The 21,497-nt window shown below is 41.6% G+C and overlaps 1 protein-coding gene across 1 annotated transcript in view; it reads left to right on the top strand.

Annotated features, from left to right (window-relative positions):
* LOC146520939 (alpha-2-macroglobulin-like) overlaps positions 1–21,128 on the top strand; it is a 31,280-nt gene extending 10,152 nt beyond the window's left edge. The window contains exons 9-36 of the mRNA XM_085154229.1: positions 2,662–2,779; positions 2,873–2,982; positions 3,079–3,246; positions 3,481–3,708; positions 6,649–6,712; positions 6,802–6,947; positions 7,326–7,475; positions 8,207–8,350; positions 8,457–8,559; positions 8,657–8,795; positions 9,676–9,901; positions 10,388–10,514; positions 11,443–11,564; positions 11,650–11,701; positions 11,927–12,010; positions 13,839–14,015; positions 14,264–14,339; positions 15,246–15,402; positions 15,981–16,055; positions 18,548–18,710; positions 18,781–18,968; positions 19,439–19,651; positions 20,113–20,237; positions 20,338–20,428; positions 20,515–20,583; positions 20,664–20,769; positions 20,915–20,953; positions 21,062–21,128. Of these exons, the coding sequence (XP_085010355.1) occupies positions 2,662–2,779; positions 2,873–2,982; positions 3,079–3,246; positions 3,481–3,708; positions 6,649–6,712; positions 6,802–6,947; positions 7,326–7,475; positions 8,207–8,350; positions 8,457–8,559; positions 8,657–8,795; positions 9,676–9,901; positions 10,388–10,514; positions 11,443–11,564; positions 11,650–11,701; positions 11,927–12,010; positions 13,839–14,015; positions 14,264–14,339; positions 15,246–15,402; positions 15,981–16,055; positions 18,548–18,710; positions 18,781–18,968; positions 19,439–19,651; positions 20,113–20,237; positions 20,338–20,428; positions 20,515–20,583; positions 20,664–20,769; positions 20,915–20,952 (3,459 nt within the window). The 3' untranslated portion in view covers position 20,953; positions 21,062–21,128. The remainder of the gene's footprint in view (positions 1–2,661; positions 2,780–2,872; positions 2,983–3,078; positions 3,247–3,480; positions 3,709–6,648; positions 6,713–6,801; positions 6,948–7,325; positions 7,476–8,206; positions 8,351–8,456; positions 8,560–8,656; positions 8,796–9,675; positions 9,902–10,387; positions 10,515–11,442; positions 11,565–11,649; positions 11,702–11,926; positions 12,011–13,838; positions 14,016–14,263; positions 14,340–15,245; positions 15,403–15,980; positions 16,056–18,547; positions 18,711–18,780; positions 18,969–19,438; positions 19,652–20,112; positions 20,238–20,337; positions 20,429–20,514; positions 20,584–20,663; positions 20,770–20,914; positions 20,954–21,061) is intronic.
* The last annotated feature ends 369 nt before the right edge of the window (positions 21,129–21,497 follow it).

Below are 21,497 nucleotides of genomic sequence, written 5' to 3'. Positions count from 1 at the left end.
TACAGGTTGCCTGCTCTACCCAGCTGAACTGGCGCTGTGTGTCCTCTTCACTTTTTTCCCCTACAGTTTCATCATCTCATACTTTCATCCACAAATTTGAATTTTTAGTGATATCTCATCTTTCTTGGACGGACGTGTCAGCTCCAAAGGAGTGAAGTGGTGTTTGTTGTGCCTAAAAGGCTGCATAGGTTGTGTTGGTGTTTCTGCTAGATGATTAGCTTTACTGGTAGGGCTAAGGCAAGTGGTGTGTGTCATCATGTCTGTCACACAAAAGAATACAACTTCTGTGAGAAATCTAAGAACTTCAAAAATACTCTGATCAGACTGTGTCACCTAAACAAGCTGAACAAACATACACTTATCCAAAGATTCAGCTCCTGTTAAAAGTTTGAACAATTTAGACTGTTTTACTGAGTTACTGCTCAGTGTTGGGAAGGTTAAAGTGTATTCCACTACTATTTCTGTGTGTTTTATTACTATTACTGAAGGCTACTCGCCATAACAACACCAACTAGATGTTTAAATCTTAATATAAATGAGTAACAGTAGGTGGACATTAGGTAAGGCTGCACTTTTTGCAGTGATCTCGTATAGAAAACTATTCCACGCGTATATAAAACAGGTCCGCGACTCCGAACCGTAGTAAAGGGACCTCTGGCTAATACGTCGGGTTCATGTCGGGCTCGTAGCTGAAAACTAGCTTTACTTTGTTGTCTGGGTCAACTTTGCTAGCAGAGACAGAGAGAGGCGTTGAAAGGCTGCTCCAACAGAACTTATTGTTTCAGAGGAAAACACGAACACGGTGTACAGTCGAGTCTAAATACAGTGGCTTTCAAAAGTATTCGCCCCCCTTGAACTTTTCCACATTTCGTCACATTACAGCCACAAACATGAAACAATTTTATTGGAATTCCACGTGAAAGACCAACACAAAGTGGTGGACACGTGGAACGAAAATCATGCATGATCCCAAACATTTGTTACAAATAAATAACTGAAAAGTGGGGGAAATAGCTTCAGTGGTTTACTGAAACAGGCAAGCTTTCATGAGTTCAAGCCCCGCTGTTGTTGGCGTTTGTTTTAGATTCAAAGAAGGAAATGGGAGTAAAAGATGGATCGACAATGAGATAGAAGTTGTCTGTTATGTGTAGAAACAATAATCCCTTGAGGCAGGTGTCCTTGTTGTGCTTGGATGGTTCATAGGTCAACATAAAGTGTCTGATCGAAATAAAGGAATGAAATGGGGACTGAACTGGAAATGAATGTAAAAGCTGCCAAAGTCTCAACACAAACTGGTCAAGCCCATTTTAAAATGGAAAATCGTGGCTCAAGAGTTGGGAGTTCGCCTTGTAATGGGAAGGTTGCCGGTTCGAGCCCCGGCTTGGACAGTCTTAGTCGTTGTGTCCTTGGGCAAGACACTTCACCCGTTGCCTACTGGTGGTGGTCAGAGGGCCCGGTGGCGCCAGTGTCCGGCAGCCTCGCCTCTGTCAGTGCGCCCCAGGGTGGCTGTGGCTACAATGTAGCTGCCATCACCAGTGTGTGAATGGGTGGATGACTGGGTGTGTAAAGCGCTTTGGGGTCCTTAGGGACTAGTAAAGTGCTATACCAATACAGACCATTTACCATTTAAAAAATCCCAAGAAAGTTTGGTTAGTTGGAATCCAACAAACACACAAAAAGTTAGTGGGTGAAGGTTTTTTTCACAGTACTGTATAACATATATATATTAGTACTGAGATTTTGAGGATATAAATGAGATGCTGCTGGGAAATTTAAACGATACAGTGGTTTTGTGAGGTGATACCATCATACTGCTATACAGGCCCAGCTCGACAGGATGTTTGGGATGTTGTGGAGGATACGGCGTCTGTGTTTTCCAAAAAGAATTTCAGATTTTGAATCATCTGAGCACAGAGCAGTTTTTGTTGTTTTGAATGAGCTTTTGCCCAGAAAAGAATGCAGTGTTTCCAGTTCGCATTCACATTTGACTTCTTTGCGCAATGGAGCTTTAACCTGCGTTTGTGGGTGGCACGGTGAACTTTGTCCGCAGATATTGATTTGTGGAAGTGTTCCTGAGGCCATGCAGTGATCTGATTGGCAGAATAACAACAGTTTTTCATGCATTGCTGCCCGAGGACCTGGAGACTGCATCTGATAGTGGATTTCCTCCTTATCCTTTGCACATTTTGATGACATTATGCGCTGCAGATGATGAGATATTCCCCGTCTTGATAATTTTACATTAATGAAATTATTCTGTCATTGTTCTACAATTTGTAGACACAGTCTTTTGCAGATTTGTAAACCTCTGCCCATCTGTATTTGTGAGAAACTCTGTCTCTCTATGATGATCTTTTTATACACATTTATCTGAATGATCTGTTGCCAGGTAACATAATCAGTTGCAAAAGGTTCCTTCAGCTGTTTATGTTTAGTACAACTGACCCCTCCAGACTTTTGTCCCCCCACCCTACATTTTTAAACCATATTGCTTGCATCAAATTCTAAATGAGCTCAAGTCTTTCATGACTCATCATAGTTTGAACATTTAATATATTTTATAGATTCGATTGTGAATGAGATCTGATTATAATTTTGGTTTATTCTAGTAAGATTGTATCGCACACAGCAGTGATTTTCTTTCTTTATTGTTCTTTCCAGGCAGACAAGACTGGCTGTGCAACTTTTTCCTTCAACATGTCAATTTTTACTAAAATTGACCAAAAGGTGCTTCAAGATGTTCTGGATATCAAGGCCAAAGTGGAAGAAGAGGGAACAGGCAAGGTTTTTTATTTCTTTATAATGACACATCGATGTGTATTTAACCAAAAAGGCATTCACAGTATTATAAGATGAACGTTTATACATTTAGGTATTTCACACCCTCAAAAGAAGAGAGTCACGATTTCTTACGTCCTTGGAAAAGTGTCTTTCATTAACGTGCCCAAGGTTTGGGAACGGGGATCTAATGTGGAAGGAAAAGTAAGCCTAAAATGTTGTTTTCAGCTCAGTTTGTCGTACAAAGCACATTTAAATTGTTTGTATTTTCCATTGATAGAGCATTGTGTTCTTCAACAGGTCAGAGCAGTGCACCACAACAATACACCCATTTGTGACGCACCGGTCTACCTGTTCACGGGACAAATGTGGCAACCACGCTCACTACAAAATCTGACAACTGACAGCAACGGTGTGGCCTCATTTTCTTTCAGCACTGATAACTTTGACCAGGATATCCAACTCCATGTGAGCTGACACACTGAAACAATGTGTAATTTAATGCAGACATCACAGCAGCATGAAGCCACAATTGGTTTCTGATAGGCTGCAAATGTCCAAATACCTCCCACAGTAATAAGCTGCAATCCTGAAACAGTTTATGACTCATCTTACTCCACGTTTGCCTTGCTTATAAAGCCTCATTGACCAATGTTATTTTTAGATCAGTTTTTTAAATTTTTGTTTCATATCCCCAACTAGGCAAGCCTGACACCAACAGTGGGCTACCCAGGATATAGAACTACATACTATGACAGGGGGTTTCACACATTATCCATGTCCCAGCCGTCTTCTCCTGATATTAAAACAATCAGCTCTCTAGAGGTACAGAAGAAGGATAAACCAGTGTCCTGTGATGCAGAAGAAGACATATCAGTCAACTACACTATAGTGGGAGAGTCTCCGGGGTCTGTGGATGTCATTTATCTGGTGAGTTATCGCTCAGCTTGTCACTTTATGGCATAACTACAAAGTTCACCATGGCCAGACCTTTAGTATGTTTGCTAAAAAAGTACTGTTGTAATGCCCATCAGGACTGAAGAAGAAACTTTCAGTCCATCATGAGAATCCAGCAGCTTCGATCTATTTCAGCCTAAATACCTGATCCAGCCCAAACTATATGCTTTAGCAAAAAGGAAAAAGCCTAAACGTAAAACTAGGGAGGGCGTCTGTCTCCTGAATCCAAAGTGGAAGCTGGTTCCACAGACTTCAGGTCTGGTCCCTGTGCTTTGTCCCTTATCATTTTCTGTCAACTTAGTAATTAGCCTCAGTGTTTAGTCCTTTGTTCATGATATCCTTAGTTTTCTCTCTCTGCTAAGTATTTAAATTCTTAGGCCTTCTTAGTTTCAGTCATCTGGGTTCTGCTCTCAGTTAAAGTTGTTTGTATTCTAGCCCTCATTATAGTTATTGTGCTTTTCCTGCGTCCCCCTGCACTTTTGACTGATTGATGACTTTTATTGATCCAGAAGGAAATTGGGTTAAAGGCTGCCAGAACTCCAGCGCCATCTTACCCTTCCAGCCATACATACATTGCACAAACATCACATGGGGATGACAAGTCAGAAGAGGTAGAACAGTGGAAATACACAATACACGAGGAAAGACCAGGAGAAAAAAGACCCGCCCAGGACACTACTAATCCATCCCACAAAAGGCTTGCTAGCCAATCAGTGATGCATAGATTGAAGTTCTCTTAAGTAACATAAAGCCATTAATATAACATGAAAAAATAACCATATTTACATTATCTTTGTCCTTATATCAACTGATATAAATTAATATTAACTGAACAGTTTTATATGCAGTAGTCCGTCAACAGTATTCAACAGTGGCCGATGGCGCAACATAGCAGCCTCGCTTCTGTCAGTGCACCCCAGGGCAGCTTTGGCTACAACTGTAGTTTGCCTCCACTATTGTGTGAATGGGCGGATGACTGAATGTGAAAAGCACTTTGAAGTCCTTAGTGGACTAGTAAAAGCGCTATACAAATACAGGCCATTTACCATTTTACACGAGGAAAGACGAGGAGAAAAAAGACCCACCCAGACTGAGCCCTTAAAGGGAGATTGGTTTGAGAACAGAAAAAACACCTCAGCACACGAATCTTCAAATCTCACAACATAAAAGACATCAGAGGCATTATTAACCCTTTAAATCCGGTGGGAGTGGGCACGCTCCATTTTGCGTAACTATTTTTAAATCCCGGTAGCTCTGCAACCACGTAAGCTAGCGCAATAATTTTTTTTGCATATGAAACCGGAGGAGTTGTACTTACATCTTATGCCATCAGCTTGTCCTAGGTCACAGTTTCCTTCCACATATGGCTTTGAGAAAACTGCATAAAAAGCGCTTGCAGCAACAAAAACATAATATTCCAGAAACACATTTTGCCGATCAGATTAGCTGTTTGTAACACTTCCTACGTCCATCAGCGTGAACTATCGCATGTCCGCCATTACCTGCCCAAAACCGGAAGTGATGTCATTTTGCGGAAATGTAGTTTTTTACCATCAGGGCCTTATGAGCCTATACTGGTGTTTTTAAAAGTTATGTCTGACTTTATGACTTTCTGTGTCGTTTCTGGGATGCTTAGTACGGTGGCCCCTAGAGACAAAGCACGTACAAACTCCAAAACACTTGCAAACTCCAAAACACATGCAAACTCCAAAGCACTTGCAAACTCCAAAACACTTGCAAACTCCAAAACACGTGCAAACTCCAAACCACTTGCAAACTCCAAAACACTTGCAAAATCCAAAACACTTGCAAACTCAAAACAAAAGTTTTTTCATAATATTTATTTTCGTTTTTCCTGCAGTATATGAAAATTGGTGTATTTCAAAAATAAAACTCTGAAGATACTCATAGTCACACTCACAAAATAAATTTCCTGTGGTGGGAAACTATTTTGGGCAACTTTTTTGTATTTACAGTTCTGAAGGATAAACCTCTTAAATTTCTCTAACCAGAAATATATGTTAAAAAAACAAAAACGATTTTCAATTTTTTTTGTAGTTACTTAGTTAATTACTATGCACTTAATGCAGACATATTATTAAAATTTGGACTATGATGGTTGTATTGATGTATATCAACTTGGAATGCTCCCAAAAATGGCAGTACAACATGTAAAAATATAATATAAGCTCTGGCGGACTTGGTTCTATGGTAGGTCTTAAACAGTTAAGAAGAAAAATCTTGATCCTAATGTTCTTTCTAACTTCAGGCCAATTTCTAAACTCTCTTTTATGTCCACAATTTTGGCAAAAGTTGTTTTCAAGCAATGTCAGACCTTTTTAGATGTTTGTGGCATTTGTGAAGCATTCCAGTCTGGTTTTAAATCTCGTCCTGAGACTGCACTTTTACGAGTTTTTAATGATCTTCTTATAACTGTAGACTCAGGTTGTTGTGTTGTTTTAGTCCTTTTCGATCTGACTGCTGCCTTTGACACAGTTGATCACAACATTCTTGTATGGAGACTCAAACACGTTGTTGGTCTTAAAGGCTCAGTTTTATCATGGTTTAAATCAAACCTGTCAGAGAGCTCATGTTCTGTTGCTATTGGGCAATGCCCCTCTTCCTCTGCCCCTGTGTGTTGTGGTGTGCCACAGGGCTCTGTTTGGGGTCCAGCTCTGTTCTCCTCATACACGCTGCCTTTTTTATTTTTATTCCTATATTTAGGAAATACAACATTCCCTTTCATTGTTATGCTGATGACATCCAAATTTGCTTCTCCTTGAATCTGGATGTCTGTTAACCTTTTAATTCAAACACATTGAATTAAAAGGTGTGAAAACCTTTCACTGGTAGTGATGTCCACAGATATCAGTGCTAGTTCATTCTTGTTTTTAAATGATTTCTGTCTTCCAGGTGTTGTCCAGAGGAGCTGTCACCATGCAAGGACAAGAACAGGTTCAAGTGCAAGATAGATCAGGTAAAATTTCCATATTTCCACATATGCCACAGCCAAGCATTGACGTTGGTCTGTTTTGTTGATCTGTGGATGTATGTTTGGTGTTTCAGTGAATGAGGGCCAGGTGTCCTTTAAAGTCAGAGTGTCTCCTGAGATGGCTCCAGAGTTCCAGGTTGTGGCTTATGCCGTCCTGCCAAGTGAGGATGTAATTGCCCACAGTGCTGACTTCTCTACTGACAAATGCTTCAGCAACAAGGTGAGTGTAATTCTAGAGGTGTGCTGTGTGTTTGGTGTCTGCAGTCATGCCATGTCGTTCAACTCAAAGTCAAATTCAGTTGGCTAAATCACCTGAGGATTTCTAGCATATACTGGTTGTTGTGGACTGGTTGTTCCACAGCTGTTTCTACTCTACCTGAGGACTCACTCCCATTTATACAAGCACCTTTTTCAAGGATGATGCAAGTCCTACCTATCTAACACTGACACAGTGTTCATACAGTGTCCAGTGTAGTGTGCAGCCATCTCATGGGACTCATGATTTGTCACTCACCACAGTGAAGCAGCTCATTTAGCCAGCAGTGAGTGGGGAGTTATCACAGTCACTAAACTTCTACGGGTGTTTTGTGTGTGTCAGGTGTCCGTGGAGTTTTCACCGTCTTCAGCCGTCCCAGGTGAAGAGACCAACATGCAGGTGACGGCCCTGCCACGTTCTCTGTGTGGTGTGAGCGCCATCGACAAGAGCGTTCTCATCAAGGAGCCTGGGAAGACTCTGGATGCAGATAAGGTAACTGCTGATATTAACACCAGTGAGGTGGACACATCCCTTATTTCCAGAGCCCGTAGTGTCGTGACTTACCAAAAGCTCAGGCCTTCGCTCTGGTACTTGTGTCCTGATAAGTATTCTTTGGGCAGTCATACATTCAACGGTTTTAAACAGTCAAATGCTGAGTTTGTCTTAAAGCAAACTAGTATAGAAATAATACAAATGCATGTGTCTGTGATGACAGTCAGGTAAATGTATCACCTGCCAGTCAGTGTCTACTTTATTGAGAAGACTTCAACTTTACATCAAAACTGCTCAAATACACGAGTGTTTGTTGATGTTAAACATACAGCAAAACCTGGAAAAAGTGAGACTTGGTGAGGTAAAGGAGCTACAGAGACAGTTTCAAATGGAGAACACTTACCATATAAGTCACCAAGAACGAACAGTTTATAGAGAAATTGTACAACTTCTGTAAGATCCCTCAACTACAACACCTCAACTACAACACCTCATATCTGTGGAGGCTTACTGCTGACTTCATCATTTTTATTTATTTATTTTTTAAGAACCCTTCTTAGATAATCTAGCAGTTCATTTGAACCTAATCGGTTCTAGTATTTACACCAGTACTTCATTTAAGAGTTTACAATTATGTGGACCAAATGTGACCATGATCATGATAGATCAGTCAAAACTTCATAGGACTAAAAAGGTTTGGAGGTTTTGCTGAACTGTACTTTTCTTTTCAGATATTTGACTTGCTCCCACTCAAGAAATCCTCAGGTATCCCGTATGAGGTTGATGATGCTACAGAATGCCTTAATGTGAGACCAAAAAGATATGTTTCGCCGTACCGCAGTCGAGAGCAAAATGACGCCTATGCAGTTTTCCAGGTAAAATACATGTATACCTGTGAGTCCGTCAAACATAATGTAAATGCAATAGTTTTTGTTGTTGCACCAGTTTTTGCTGATCTTTGTGTGCTGCTGAAATATCTAGAAAGTCGGACTGAAGATGGCGACAAACTTGCTTTTTCGATTGCCTTCATGTGTCAAGTTCAAAGGAAAAGTCTACCATGAACACTCTCATCATGTCTCCTATGGTGAATCATTGGCTTGTTTGTGTTGTGTCTGGCTATACATTTTGCTTTGTATTTACCAAAAAGAAAACAGGAAATTAATTTTTCTTTTTTTATTTAGATAAAACTCCCCGGGTAGCAAAGGGTTTTATTCTGCGAGGTATGCCTGGTCCGGTATCTGCTGGGCAGCTTCCTCCACTAATAGAGACAGTTCGCTCTTTCTTCCCTGAGACTTGGATCTGGGATCTGGTGGAAGTTGGGTAAGTATCTGTTGTGAAGAGATCTGGTGCATATTACATTTTTAAAAAAGTTTATACGATCACATTTAGAAACCCATGTGAACTTTCTGCTGTGTCTTTGCACACATGAAAAACATGAAAATAGAATAATTGTGAGTTTTCTCTTAAGCATGTTTTGATGCTTCAGGCCGATGTTTTGTCATATTTAAAGTTTTGTGGGATATATTTGTTAAGAGATGTATTCTAAAACACTTCTTCAGCAGAGAACCAGAGAGGAGAAACACACAAGTTTTCTTGCTAGCAAGGGCAGTCACCAGAGCGCTCGCACGAGAGAGCGAGGGCTCAGAGACTCGCAGCTCTGAGACCCCCCTGGTCTTTATTTATACATCAGAGGGTGTTTGTTCCTTACATTGGAATGTAGAGGTGTATATGTGTGTGTGTGTGTCAGAGTGTGACCCCATAAACTTAAACGAAAATCCAACAGTTCATCTATATGTAAAAAAGGGCACTTAGACTAAAACTAACATAGCTACGTTTATCCTACCGTAAAACAATAAGAGCAGGTACGACCTCTCCCATGCTCCCAGGATGTGGGTGTGAATGCCAGAACACTCTGGAATGCACGCAAAGCTTTTGCAGACTATTAAGGATCGCACATCCTATCACTACCATATGTAAACTTATATTATTAAAAGATTATACTGACTACTAAGTACAATTTTCTATTGACAATATTATTTCACTGTCATCAGCAGCGTGGAGCTCTTTTACTTTGTCAATGCAACATAAACAAGTAATTCACACTGCAGGATGTAACTACACTGTTATACAAGTAATTTACAGACATAAAAACATGTTTGATTATGTTACAGAATGTGTTTGTGTGTATCTGCTGCTTCAGAGACGATGGGAAAAGGGGCGTGTCCCTGACTGTCCCAGACACCATCACCACCTGGGAGACGGAGGCTTTCTGTTTGTCCTCTCAGGGTTTTGGTTTGGCTCCTCGTAAAGAAATGAAAGTCTTCCAACCTTTCTTCCTTGAACTCACCATGCCCTACTCCATCATCCGGGGGGAGCACTTTGAACTGAGGGCGACTGTCTTTAACTACCTGACCAGCTGCATCATGGTAATGAATGATTAAAGTGTTGAGATACATTTCTGTTCATAGGAAAACCATACTTAAAACATGACTTTCTAAGCTAAATTTATATCATAGTTATTAAAATACAATAAAAAATATTTTTTCTTTGGCAATATAACCATGCAGGATGCAGGCCGTTCTTGAAAGGCCCCTGCTCACCAACACCTACAAGCTCACCTGCAAGCACAGACACCAGATTGCCCAATCACATGTCTTTACACTACCAACCCTCGTCTAGCTTTCTTTGTGCGCTCATGCACCTTGTAGAACAGAGTTTAGTGTGGAGGCTGTAAGAAAACAGATGGAGGGAAACGATTAGGAAGGGCCTGATTAAAGTATCCAAGTAAAATGAAGGTCTACTTTGATCATGAGTTCATAACATCAAACTTGTGCATTCGTTTAGATGCTTAAAAAATGTGTTCACATTTGAACTCAGGTTTAAATGTAGCCATGTCTGTGTTCCTCGTACAGGTTACTGTCACTCCTGGGCCGTCCTCAGATTACACCCTCACGCCTCTCTCTGGTGATCTGTACACTTCCTGTTTGTGTGCCAACGAGCGCAAGACCCTCAGGTGGACCATGATCCCAACAGCCTTAGGTGAGGATCAGGCTTTGGTCCTCCACACTGCCAGGAAACCGCTGTGTGGCAGGCTGAGTACGACCCAAGTGCAGGACCAAGAAGCAGGAAGTGAACTCTCAGGAAGTGACTTAAAAAGAATCCACATAAGATGGCTAAATAGAATAAATGGAGATTAACACATTAAAGAGCAATTATAAAAACACTATGTGAGAAATACTGCTGAAATATAAGTTATCATAATGAAATGAGAGAATCTGAGACCCAATAAGCTATATTCATGGAATTTAGAAAGCTGTGTGTGCATTAGACCACAGTGAGTGTGCAGTGTAGAGCTAGGACATGTAGACAGTCCAATCCAGCTGCAAATCGAGGTAAAGCAAGAATATAACCCCTGTGTTTGGAAGGCTAAACGTGGGGGTTGTAGGGAGTGGGGCAGAACGTCTATACCTCCAGTCTGAGGGTAGCAGCTGCCTCCATCCTCATGCTTTACTTAATGCAGCTGTCTTAGCCAATGATAAGTCATTTTGAAACCTTCCTTTCAATTCATTATGCATGCTTCCCTTGGACAGTATCATTAGAACAGACTGTTTGCAGTTAAATTGCCATGCAAATGATTTCTTCTTAATCTTAATTAGACCTTATGACTTGCAGTACTTTGGCCTCCAGCAGGACTCAGCGGCAACCCTGACATCATTTTGGACTGTTTTTTTCAGCTCCTGTTTTTCATGCCTGATGCAGTAAAATTTCAATTAAAATTGATCTTACCTTCGATTTAGAACCAACATTACATCTAGAGATCTAGATTTAGATCTAGTGTGATCACAGTTAACTGCCTCCTTTTGTCCCAACACATTTCCTTCTAGTTTCTACAAAATCTGTAAAATAACCTCAGGAACCTTTATTTTAATGGAGAGATAAAGAAGGTGACCTGTGCTGCTGCTTTTAGGGGCTGTGAATGTGACTGTGTCTGCTGAGGCCGTAGCGTCCCATGTGTCATGCGATAATGAGGTTGTGAGCGTACCAGACAGAGGTCGCATCGACGTGGTCATCAAATCTCTCATAGTGAAGGTCAGTGTCATAAATACAAGATGAGAAAAACATTTTTACTCATAAAATTTAAATTGTTACTCATTTTAAAGATACTTTTCCTCAGGCTGAGGGAACTGAGATGACAAAGACGTACAACTGGCTTCTTTGTCCAAAAGGTCGGTATGATTTCCATCAGTCACAAAGTTTAAATAACGAAATGACCTGAATGCTCAAAGTTAGCAGTGGAGTGCACTGTGTACATAAAATGTGCCAAATATTCATCTTTTACTTTCACAGAATGTAACGATATGTGCTGAAGATCAGGCCACCTGGTGACTTTGCACAGTAACTCTGTTGTAGTCGTGACTTCCTGATTGGATGTTTGTTGTGTCTGTACACAGGAAGCCCGCTGACGGAGGAAGCAGAGATACATCTGCCTGAGAATATGATTGAAGGATCTGCCCGCACTTCTGTATCAGTCCTGGGTAAACCTCATGATTTCATCTCAATTTTGGTTCAGCCAAATAAAAATATGGCGGGTTAAAGCTTTGTTAAAAAGGCAAATTACTAAAGCAACAGAAAATAAGAGACTTCATGTTCAAGTAAAAGTAAAAACCATATTCAGCTTTTAAAAGATGATTTCATTTATAAATAGACCCACATCTTCCTGGCCTTGTGTGAAAAATAAATGGACCCCAAAAAGGCTGTTTGTGCCTTTCTTTGCAGGAAGAACTGCAGTCTAGCTTTTGTCATAAGTGTTTTCTGAAACGCTGAGTTTTGGCCCAGTCACACCAGAGGGTTTTCCAGCGCAATCGTTCTGGTCACGCAGAATCATGTCAGTAGGATTTAAGTCCAGATTTTGACTCGACCACTTTCTCGCATTGTGGATCATTTTCCATCTTAACCCTCTGGGGTCGACGGATGCGCTGACACGTCAAAATCACATGACCAATTTAAGATGACACAGCTACAAGATAGTGATGGGATTTCTGCCTCTTTTTGGAGAACCGGCTCTTTCAGCTCCCAACCGGCTCTTCAGGTTGTTTTGTTGGTCGAAAGTAACGGACTTCAAACGATATACCAGTTTTTGAATTGTGTCAATGGACCACGTAAAACCAGAGTTATGATAAAAAATACACATAATGTTTTCTTCTTTACAAAACAGTGGTGTTTACAGCAGGAAGGACTGTAAAAACGGCGTTTTCTACAGACAGCGCTAGCAAACACTCGCTGCTTGCGCGTTAAAAAATAAAATAAAAAACACCCCTTCCCTGTTGGTGTTAGAGTTTACCATGTCAGCCCATCAAAAAATGATATGGCAACATGTGACACTTGGTTATTTAGGGAGAACGGCATTTTTAGTAGTGGCGGAAAGCGGGCGAGCGAAAGAAAGAGAGAGAGCGAGTTTTCATGCCTTAACCAGACTCCTCCGTCGCTAACCACCTGAACCCAATGCCCCACCCCTCCCCTGCAGCTGAGCCGCAGACAGCCCCAGAGCATCACACTGCTACCACCATGTTGGTATGATGTTTTTTCTATGAAATGATGCGTCACTTTTAAGCCAAATGCAACAAAACTCAAACCTTTTTCTCTTCAGTCCATATAATATTCTCCCAAATATCTTGTAGAGCATGGAGATGTTTTTTGGGCAAATGTGAGATAAGCTTTTGTGTTCTTTTTGGTCAGCAGTGGTTTTGTCCATGAATGCTGTTTTTGCCCCGTCTCCTTTGTATTGTTGAATCGTAAACTCTGACCTTTGCAGAGGAAGGCAAGGCCTTCAGTTCTGGGTGTTGTTGGGATTCGTTTGACTTTTTTAGTGAGTCGTCGATGTGCGATGGGGTAATTTCTGCCACATCTTTTCTAGTTTTCTCAGTTTGTGGATAATGGGTTCCAACATGGTGCACTGGCGCTCCAAAGCTGTAGAAATTTCTTTAACCCTGTCCAAACTGATAGATCTCAAGACTTCTCGCCTATTTTTGAATTTCTTTTGGTCATGGCAATGACGTGTTTCTTTTTGACATCTTTTAGCCTGCTTCCCTTTGTCAAACAGATTGTACTTGAGTGATTTCTTGATCCAGCAGGTCTGGCCTTAATCAGGTCTGGGTCCTGTTGGTGAAATGAAACTCAGTCTTCCCAGAAATATTTGGTTGATCACAGTCAATCTATGATTTTCAGTTTGGATGTTTTTTCACTCAGCAAATGAAATCATCATTTAAAATTGCATATTGAAGTATTCAGGTTATCTCTGCCCAATAATACAAAGTTGTTTTAGGCTAGTTCTGTTAGTTTTAGTGAATCAGTGTTTTTGATCAGGTGACATCCTCGGCCGGGCTCTGAAGAACCTGGATGGATTGCTGCAGATGCCGTATGGATGTGGGGAGCAGAACATGGCTCTCCTGGCCCCCAACATCTACATCCTCCACTACCTGAAAGGCACACAGCAGCTCACCGCAGCCATCATGGAAAAAGCTACTAACTTCCTCACCAGTGGCAAGTTTTTATTGTTTCCTCTAAGAAGGAAATCATTTGAATCACTTCAACACACACGGTTCAAGAAACAAGCCGACAGGAGGCAGAACATTAGCCACAGCTTTTGGTCAAATGTGTCATTTTCCTCATCTGTCAGCAAGAGTCATTGAATTTCCCAAATCTCGATGTACACATGCAGATCCATAAACAAATGGAGTCCAATCATCACCATAGCAACAATGTCTCGATCAATGTCTCTGTTGTTACAGGATATCAAAGACAGCTCAACTACAAAAGTGCTGACGGTGCTTACACCACATTTGGAACAGGACCAGGAAACACTTGGTGAGAACATCACTGATCAAACATGTCATAAACCAGAGAGGTTACACTGGTTTTTAAATATTCCACCAAACAGAAGACGTTTCTTGAAGTTTGACTACCCATTACTAACATAAACATGTCTACCTCTAATACTTAAAATAATTCTCCATTTAATCCTTTGACTAAGATAACATTAACAATACCTTTTGGTTAATACTGTGTAATTTAGTAGGTCGGAAGGAGTATTAGAGCCGCATAAAAAATGTTATTGATCATTATTAGAATAAAGTCGAATTTTAAAGATTAAAGTTGTAATTCTACTTTAAGAAAAAGTTGAATTACTATTTCAATAATAAAGTCTTAATACTGTTTTGTAAAAAAAGTCAAATTAAAATCTAAGAAAACAGTTGAAATGATTACAGTTGTTGTTTCAAACGACTGCTATACCCTGTATAAAAGGCCTTGTGTAGATGTAGTGAAATAAATCAGTCGTCTTGTGATACAGCATAGATCCTCTTTATTCCACGAGCGTGGAACCATCGGTATCCTTGCATCTGTACATTAGCAGCCATTTCCTTTTATACAAATCTAACCACATGCAGCTTTCTGCACCACTTTCTGCTTTTCAGTGTACTTATACTTACTGCCACGCTGTGTTTATAAGTGACATCAGTTCCTTCCTTGTTACTAAAACTGAGTCTGAAGTACGATTTCACTAATTCAGAGGGTAAAGCAACCGTGGCAGTTTGTCCTGAAATAACTGTGATATCCACATTTCTGCTTTTGTCTCAAAATACATTTTCAAATTTAATCTTGAAATTTCAACTTTATTTTCAAAATGATCAGTATTTCTTTCTCCTAATGTGACCTCACAGCCAAACATTTCCATCATTGTAAGACGTGTAAGTGTTGTTTTCTTTCTGTCAGGCTGACTGCGTTTGTGGTAAGAAGTTTTGCCAAAGCTCAGTCTTTCATCTTTATTGATCCCAGAAAGATCGAAGAGTCTAAGACCTGGCTGCAACATAAACAACAAGAAAATGGCTGTTTTGAAAAGTCTGGGAAACTCTTCAACAACAGAATGAAGGTAACCTGCAGTTCTTCGCTGTTAGACTGTGGAAACAGCCTCCAGTCTGGATTTAACAAATTTTATTAATAATGTCATGCATACATGGAAAACACTGTACTCAATACTGTAACAGCTCACACCAGTATATTCTATTATTTTATTTAAGAACTAATTTCCATACATCTTGCTCCATTCACACCAGCACTGCTTTCTATCTAGCATTCACACATATTTATACAAAATACAAAGTATGCACTAGAGACCAACTTGGGATTAGTATCTTGCCCACAAATATTTGGCATGCAGGCTGGAGCAGCTGGGAATCAAACCACCAACCTTCTGATTAGTAGATGACTACACAAACTGTTTATAAGGTTGGGGAAACCCGAGGTGAAGAAACATCCATCTCACTGGAAATACAATGTCCAGATGAACTAAATCAACTTCCTGTTCATCTCTTTAGCTGGATGTTTGAACATGCATCAAGACATTCATGATACTAAAACCACATGCAGCTGAAAATCATTTTCATGATTTCATATCCCTGAATGTTGGTGCATCGATGATAAAGTGTCTATGATGTCTTCTGTTGACAGGGTGGTGTATCTGATGAAGTGACTCTCAGTGCGTACGTTGCTGCTGCCTTCTTGGAAATGAATACATCCCAACATGTGAGTAGACTCAAAGAATATCAAGGTATTCAACAAAAAAAGGAGTAGAGTTTGTGCTGCTGAGCCATGGAGTTAGGTTTAACAAGCACTCTAGCACCCTGCTGTTATGTGCTGGATTGTCTCAGGGGCATCTTTACACAGCCTGCACCTGGGGTCTTGCCTGGTGTGATGGACCCCAGCCTCTATGGATCTTGTACTCAGAGCTTGTTCTTGTGCTGCCATGATTAGTGCCTCTGTGCTATCTTTCAGTCCAGCTTTGTCCAGCCACTGGTAGGATTTCTGGATATCAGCCACCTCCTCTATCTGCCGGTGGTACATACCGTGCAGGGGCCTGTCCTTCCATGATGGTTCCTCGCCTTCCTCCTCTTTCTTGGGTTTCTGCTGCCTGAGGTATTCACTGAGCACGCGGTCAGTTGGGGCCATCTTCCTCGTACTCGTGGATATTCGTTGTTTCATCTTGGAATTTGGTGCTGACACTCACCAGACCCTGGCCTCCTTCCTTCCATTTAGCATGCTGGACTTGGGGTGAAACCCTCCATGCATGGTCAGGAACCTTCTTGTCTTGATGTCAGTGGCTTCTATCTCCTCCTTTTGCCAGCTTTTTATCCCAGCAGGGTACCTGATGATGGGCAGGGCGTAAGTTTCTATAGGCCGGATCCTGTCCTAACATTCAGCTGACTCCTCAGGATTTGCCTGACCCTCTGCAGGTACTTGGTGGTAGCAGCTTTCCCAGCAGCCTCTTTGGGGTTCCTATTTGCCTCTTGGATCCCCAAGTACTTGTAGCTGTCCTCTATGTCTGCAATTTTGCCTTCTGGTAGTTCGATTCCCTCAGTTCTGACTCTTTGTTGTCATTCGGTTACATTTCTCCAGTCCAAATTATATTCCAATGTCGTTGCTGTATATCCTGGTGGTGTGGATCAGTGAATCGATGTCTCGTTCACTCTTGGCATACAGCTTGATATCATCCATGTACAGGAGATGGCTGACAACTGCTTCATTCTGTAGTTAGTATCCGTAGGCACAGAGCATCTCCTTGGTAAATGGTGATTGTGCTATGGGCTTGAAGTTGGCCTCTAGTGTTGTATGCCACATCCCCATTGAGTTCTTGATGAAGGCTCTTAGAGTCCTGTTGAGCTTGTACAGGTCTAGGCATTCCAGGATGTAGGGCATTAAGTCATAGACCCTCTTGTAATCAATCCAGGCAGTCTCGGCTGATTGTTACAAGTAGCTGGTGTTTTGCACCTCTGGTATTCTTGCCAATGAGTGGGGCACAGGAACATGTGTCTGTTCATCTTAGCTGCTATGATGCCTGACAGGAGCTTCCATGTAGTATTGAGGCAGGTTATTGGTCAGTAGTTGGATGGGACCAATGGGACCGATTCCTTCAGGACTGTCTGGCCTACGGTTAGCCATTCTGGGTGTCTCTCGTCACCTAACAGCTGGTTCATTTGTGCTGCCAGTCAGCTTCTTCCACCAGTAGACGTGAGCCATACTAGTGTATGGCAAGGTGCAGGCCAAGGCTGTTAGTCGTTGCTTGGCAGTTTCCATGGACAGCTTGCTATACTTCTTCTTGGGCACCGTCTTTGTCAAACCTTTCTGCAGCTCTGATAGTTGGCTAACCTCCCTCCTTGATCTTAGCCTCTAGTCTCCTTCTTGTGGCTGTTCAACCTGTAGCCAAGCATCTCTCTGATCACTGCTGCTGTACTGTAGATCAGCTTGTTAGTCTCGATAATCGTGGCTGTAGGTATCGCATTTACATCATCTAGCAGATCTTCACATCTTGGTAACCAGCTACGGGGGATCCAGGTTTCAAGTGTTGCCATGATCCTATCTTTCAGGTCAGTTCCTCTCACACTATAGCACTTGGGGCTTGGTACAAATCTTGGGTGGAGGTGATGACATCTCCCCCCTGACCTGTTGTCCTGGCTCCCCCTTGCCGTAGCATTTGTGTTGCACCTCGTCAATCTCTTGCTGTGAGAGCAATACCCTTCTGTCGAATGTTGGAACACTGAGCTTTTAGTTGTTTCGCCGTCAATGCTGGGTATCGAAGATTCCATAGGTCCCTCATCCTATTCATGTAACCCCTTCCGCCAGGGTTACGTGTATAGTAGCATTCCAACAACGCCCTATTTTTATCTCTTGCCCACCAATGCCTTCTTGTTGCAATAGTTGATCTGGTTGTGGAACGTCCTGAGAATTGATTTTCACCCAGGTGTCATCCACATACCTGAACTCTCACCAGCAAGGACTTGTATCACCACCCAACCTGTACAGTGTTTTTTCAATATGTTCTTTATATTGTAAATACTACTAGAAGATTGCTCCACTCTTTGCTTGATCTGTACTTTCCTCTAATTGCTGTGTTTTCTATTATCACACTGATGTTTTGAGTGACTGAATCAGGAACTCTGCCTCCTATTCTTCTCACACTGGGTTTAATGAAAGAAGATTTCTGTTTGTCCATTAAAGTTCTTTGTTGTGATGGTTTAAAGGATCCTGTGATGAACAAGAGCCTGGCTTGTCTCAAGGAGTCTCTCAGTAACCTGAGCAACACCTACACTACAGCTCTGCTGGCCTATGTGTTCACTCTGGCAGGAGACGTGGAGACCCGAGCTCACCTTCTGCAGCACTTAGACACAGTTGCAGTGAGGGAAGGTGGGTCATCCTTTAGCAGGACATCATTCAGGCTTTATTAGCATCACTGTGACTGTTATTGTGTTTGTAGGAGGTTTCCTCTACTGGTCTCAGACAGCAGCAGAAACATCAGCCTCCCTGTCAGTGGAGATCAGTTCTTATGTGCTGTTGGCCAAACTCAGCGCCTCCCCGACTGCTGAGGATCTGGGATATGCCTCTGGTATTATCAGGTGGCTGACTGGGCAGCAGAACTATTACGGAGGCTTCTCCTCCACTCAGGTACGACACCACCCGAACAGCATGAAGCTCATCTTTGAGTTAATATACAGTCTTAGACAAAATCAGGGACAGAAGAAATAATCCTGAAGCTTTCAGTTTTCTCTCAGATATGTAAAACAGATTTGTTTTAGCCAGACAAGTTTTTATTCTTTAGTTAGAATATGACATTTAAGTTTTGTCTAAAAATTCATTGTTTTTACAGAATAGCAATGTTACCTCAGACACCAACTACACGTAACAGCCTGTAAATAACAGATCACCTGCGAGTTTATACCTGTAATTTCTATACTTTGATAATTCTCAGTTAAAGATATTTTAACCAGGAAGTGAAATTTGGAAAACTTGAGATTAAGGATCTCTTTTGTGAGAGGGTCTCAAAGGCAGTTTTAACTTAATGTCTATTCCACTTAAGCCCATGAAATATGGAGACATATGCTGTGTGTGTTAACCACAATGAATCCATCCTGTAGGACACGGTGGTGGCTCTTCAGGCTCTGGCTCTCTACTCCGCTCTGGCGTTCAGTCCTGAAGGTTGGAGCACAGTGACAGTTCAGGCTCCCAGCAGTCAGCTGACGTTTGATGTAAATCAGAGCAACAAACTGCTCTACCAGGAGGAGGCGCTGCAGGACGTGTCAGGAAAATACAGGCTGGAGGTGAAGGGCACTGCATGTGCTTCAGTGCAGGTCGGTGACAGCATCATGTGACCAGCTCCTGGTTGGTGTCAGAGAAAGGGTTTCTTCTTTTTCTTTTTACTAACACAACTTTAGAGAGCATTAGCATTTTCACATGTAATAAAGCTCATCTTGCACATGTATTTTCATACACAATAAAGACATTAGACCTGGCAGTAATAACTGTAAAGAGGACAATGCTATTTTAAACTAAATTAATATCAGAATCAGGGAAACTATTTATCCCAGAGGGAAACTGAGTTGTCATAGCAGCAAATATACAACAAACATTAACACTCGTATAAAAAGAGTGTAGATATAACAGAGATACTGATATTAAGATGAATATAGACATATAGGTATGACTATAAAAGGATGTGTGCTAATATGTGTCATGGTGTAGAAGAGTGACAGCAGGGTGCATTGAGGTGTGATTAGTTCTGTTCCACACGTGACCCGAGTGTGTTTCCCAGATTTCTGCCACCTACAACATCCCAACACCTGCTGATGTCACCACTCTTAGTGTGAACGCCCAACTAGAGGTCAACACCACAAGTGAATCTGCTCGACCCAAATTCACTGTGCAAATACAATCAGTGTAAGTATGTGACAGAGGAGTGCTCTTTACCAGTGTGGAGGAACTGCTGGTAGATGAAACTGTGCACACAGGTCAGTATAATCACACTGTTCAAACACAGGTACAGTGGAAAGGAGAAAACTACAAACATGGTGATCCTGGACATCAAAATGCTCTCTGGATTTTCCCCAGACCCCGAGTCTTTGAAGAGTGTGAGTAATTAGACAGATCCTACCAACACGTGCATCTCATGTGATAATTGTGATGATAATAATAAAATGATGTCATCTCCTCACAGCTCAAACGTGGCCTCCTGGTGAGTCGTGTTGAGCAAAAGGAGGATCATGTTCTGGTGTACTTAGAGGAGGTAAGTGAAAGTCGCCGTGGGGACAGCAGATGATGATCTTTGGTACAAACTGTGTCTGCGATTGTTTCTGTCTCATCCAGTTATCAAAGGACACACCCATCGACCACAGCTTAGAGATCATCCAGGAGCTCCCAGTGGACAACCTGAAGCCAGCCGTGGTCAAGATCTATGACTACTACCAACCAGGTCCAAGTCTAACTGAGCTTTACTCCAACAGCACACTGACACACTTCAGAGGCTCCATCAGACTGAACAGTTCATACAAGCTGATGTTTCAATCAGTGACGCAGAGAAATGACACTTTCATGTTTTTCTACCATGTTTCTGTCAGGTGACCAGGCTGAGACCCAATACATGTTTGTCTCGTGAGGTAAGAAGCTGGAATAACACACGAGGACACCTTTCACACACATTCATGTTCACAGCATCAATGAAAAGGACTTTGAGCTTTTACTAACTTTTATTCTCCGTCTCACAGTTTGAAGAAGGTGTGGCTGGTCCTGAGGTTTAAACCTGCATTTGAATAAAGAGACTTTTTCTGCTCACATGTGTGTGTATGCGTGTGTGTCAACAGCTCCAGTATTATTAGTGCTTCTTTAATAACATGCTTCATTATTAATAACAGCAAAATGGAAAATATAGTGCTGTGAATGCACCGCTGAGACTGGCCTTGTGCCACATTTCTGTCTTTGTGGGCAAAACATTAGAAAAGCTAAACGAGACATTCAGTGACAGCTGGCAACGTCCACGGAGATAGAAGAGAGAAACATGATGCTCATGTGTGTGTGTGTGTGTGTGCGTAAGTGTGTGTGTACATGTGTGTTTGTGTGTGTGTGTGTGCGCGTGTGTGTGTGTGTGTACATGTACGTGTTTGTGTGCGTGTTTGTGTGTGTAAGTGTGCGTGTTTGTGTGCG

The sequence above is a fragment of the Neolamprologus multifasciatus genome, chromosome 3 (assembly GCF_963576455.1).
Source record: "Neolamprologus multifasciatus chromosome 3, fNeoMul1.2, whole genome shotgun sequence".
Classification (NCBI taxonomy): domain Eukaryota; kingdom Metazoa; phylum Chordata; class Actinopteri; order Cichliformes; family Cichlidae; genus Neolamprologus; species Neolamprologus multifasciatus.
The sequence above is the reverse complement of the archived record's forward strand: the minus strand, read 5'-3'. Positions and strand labels throughout refer to the sequence as shown.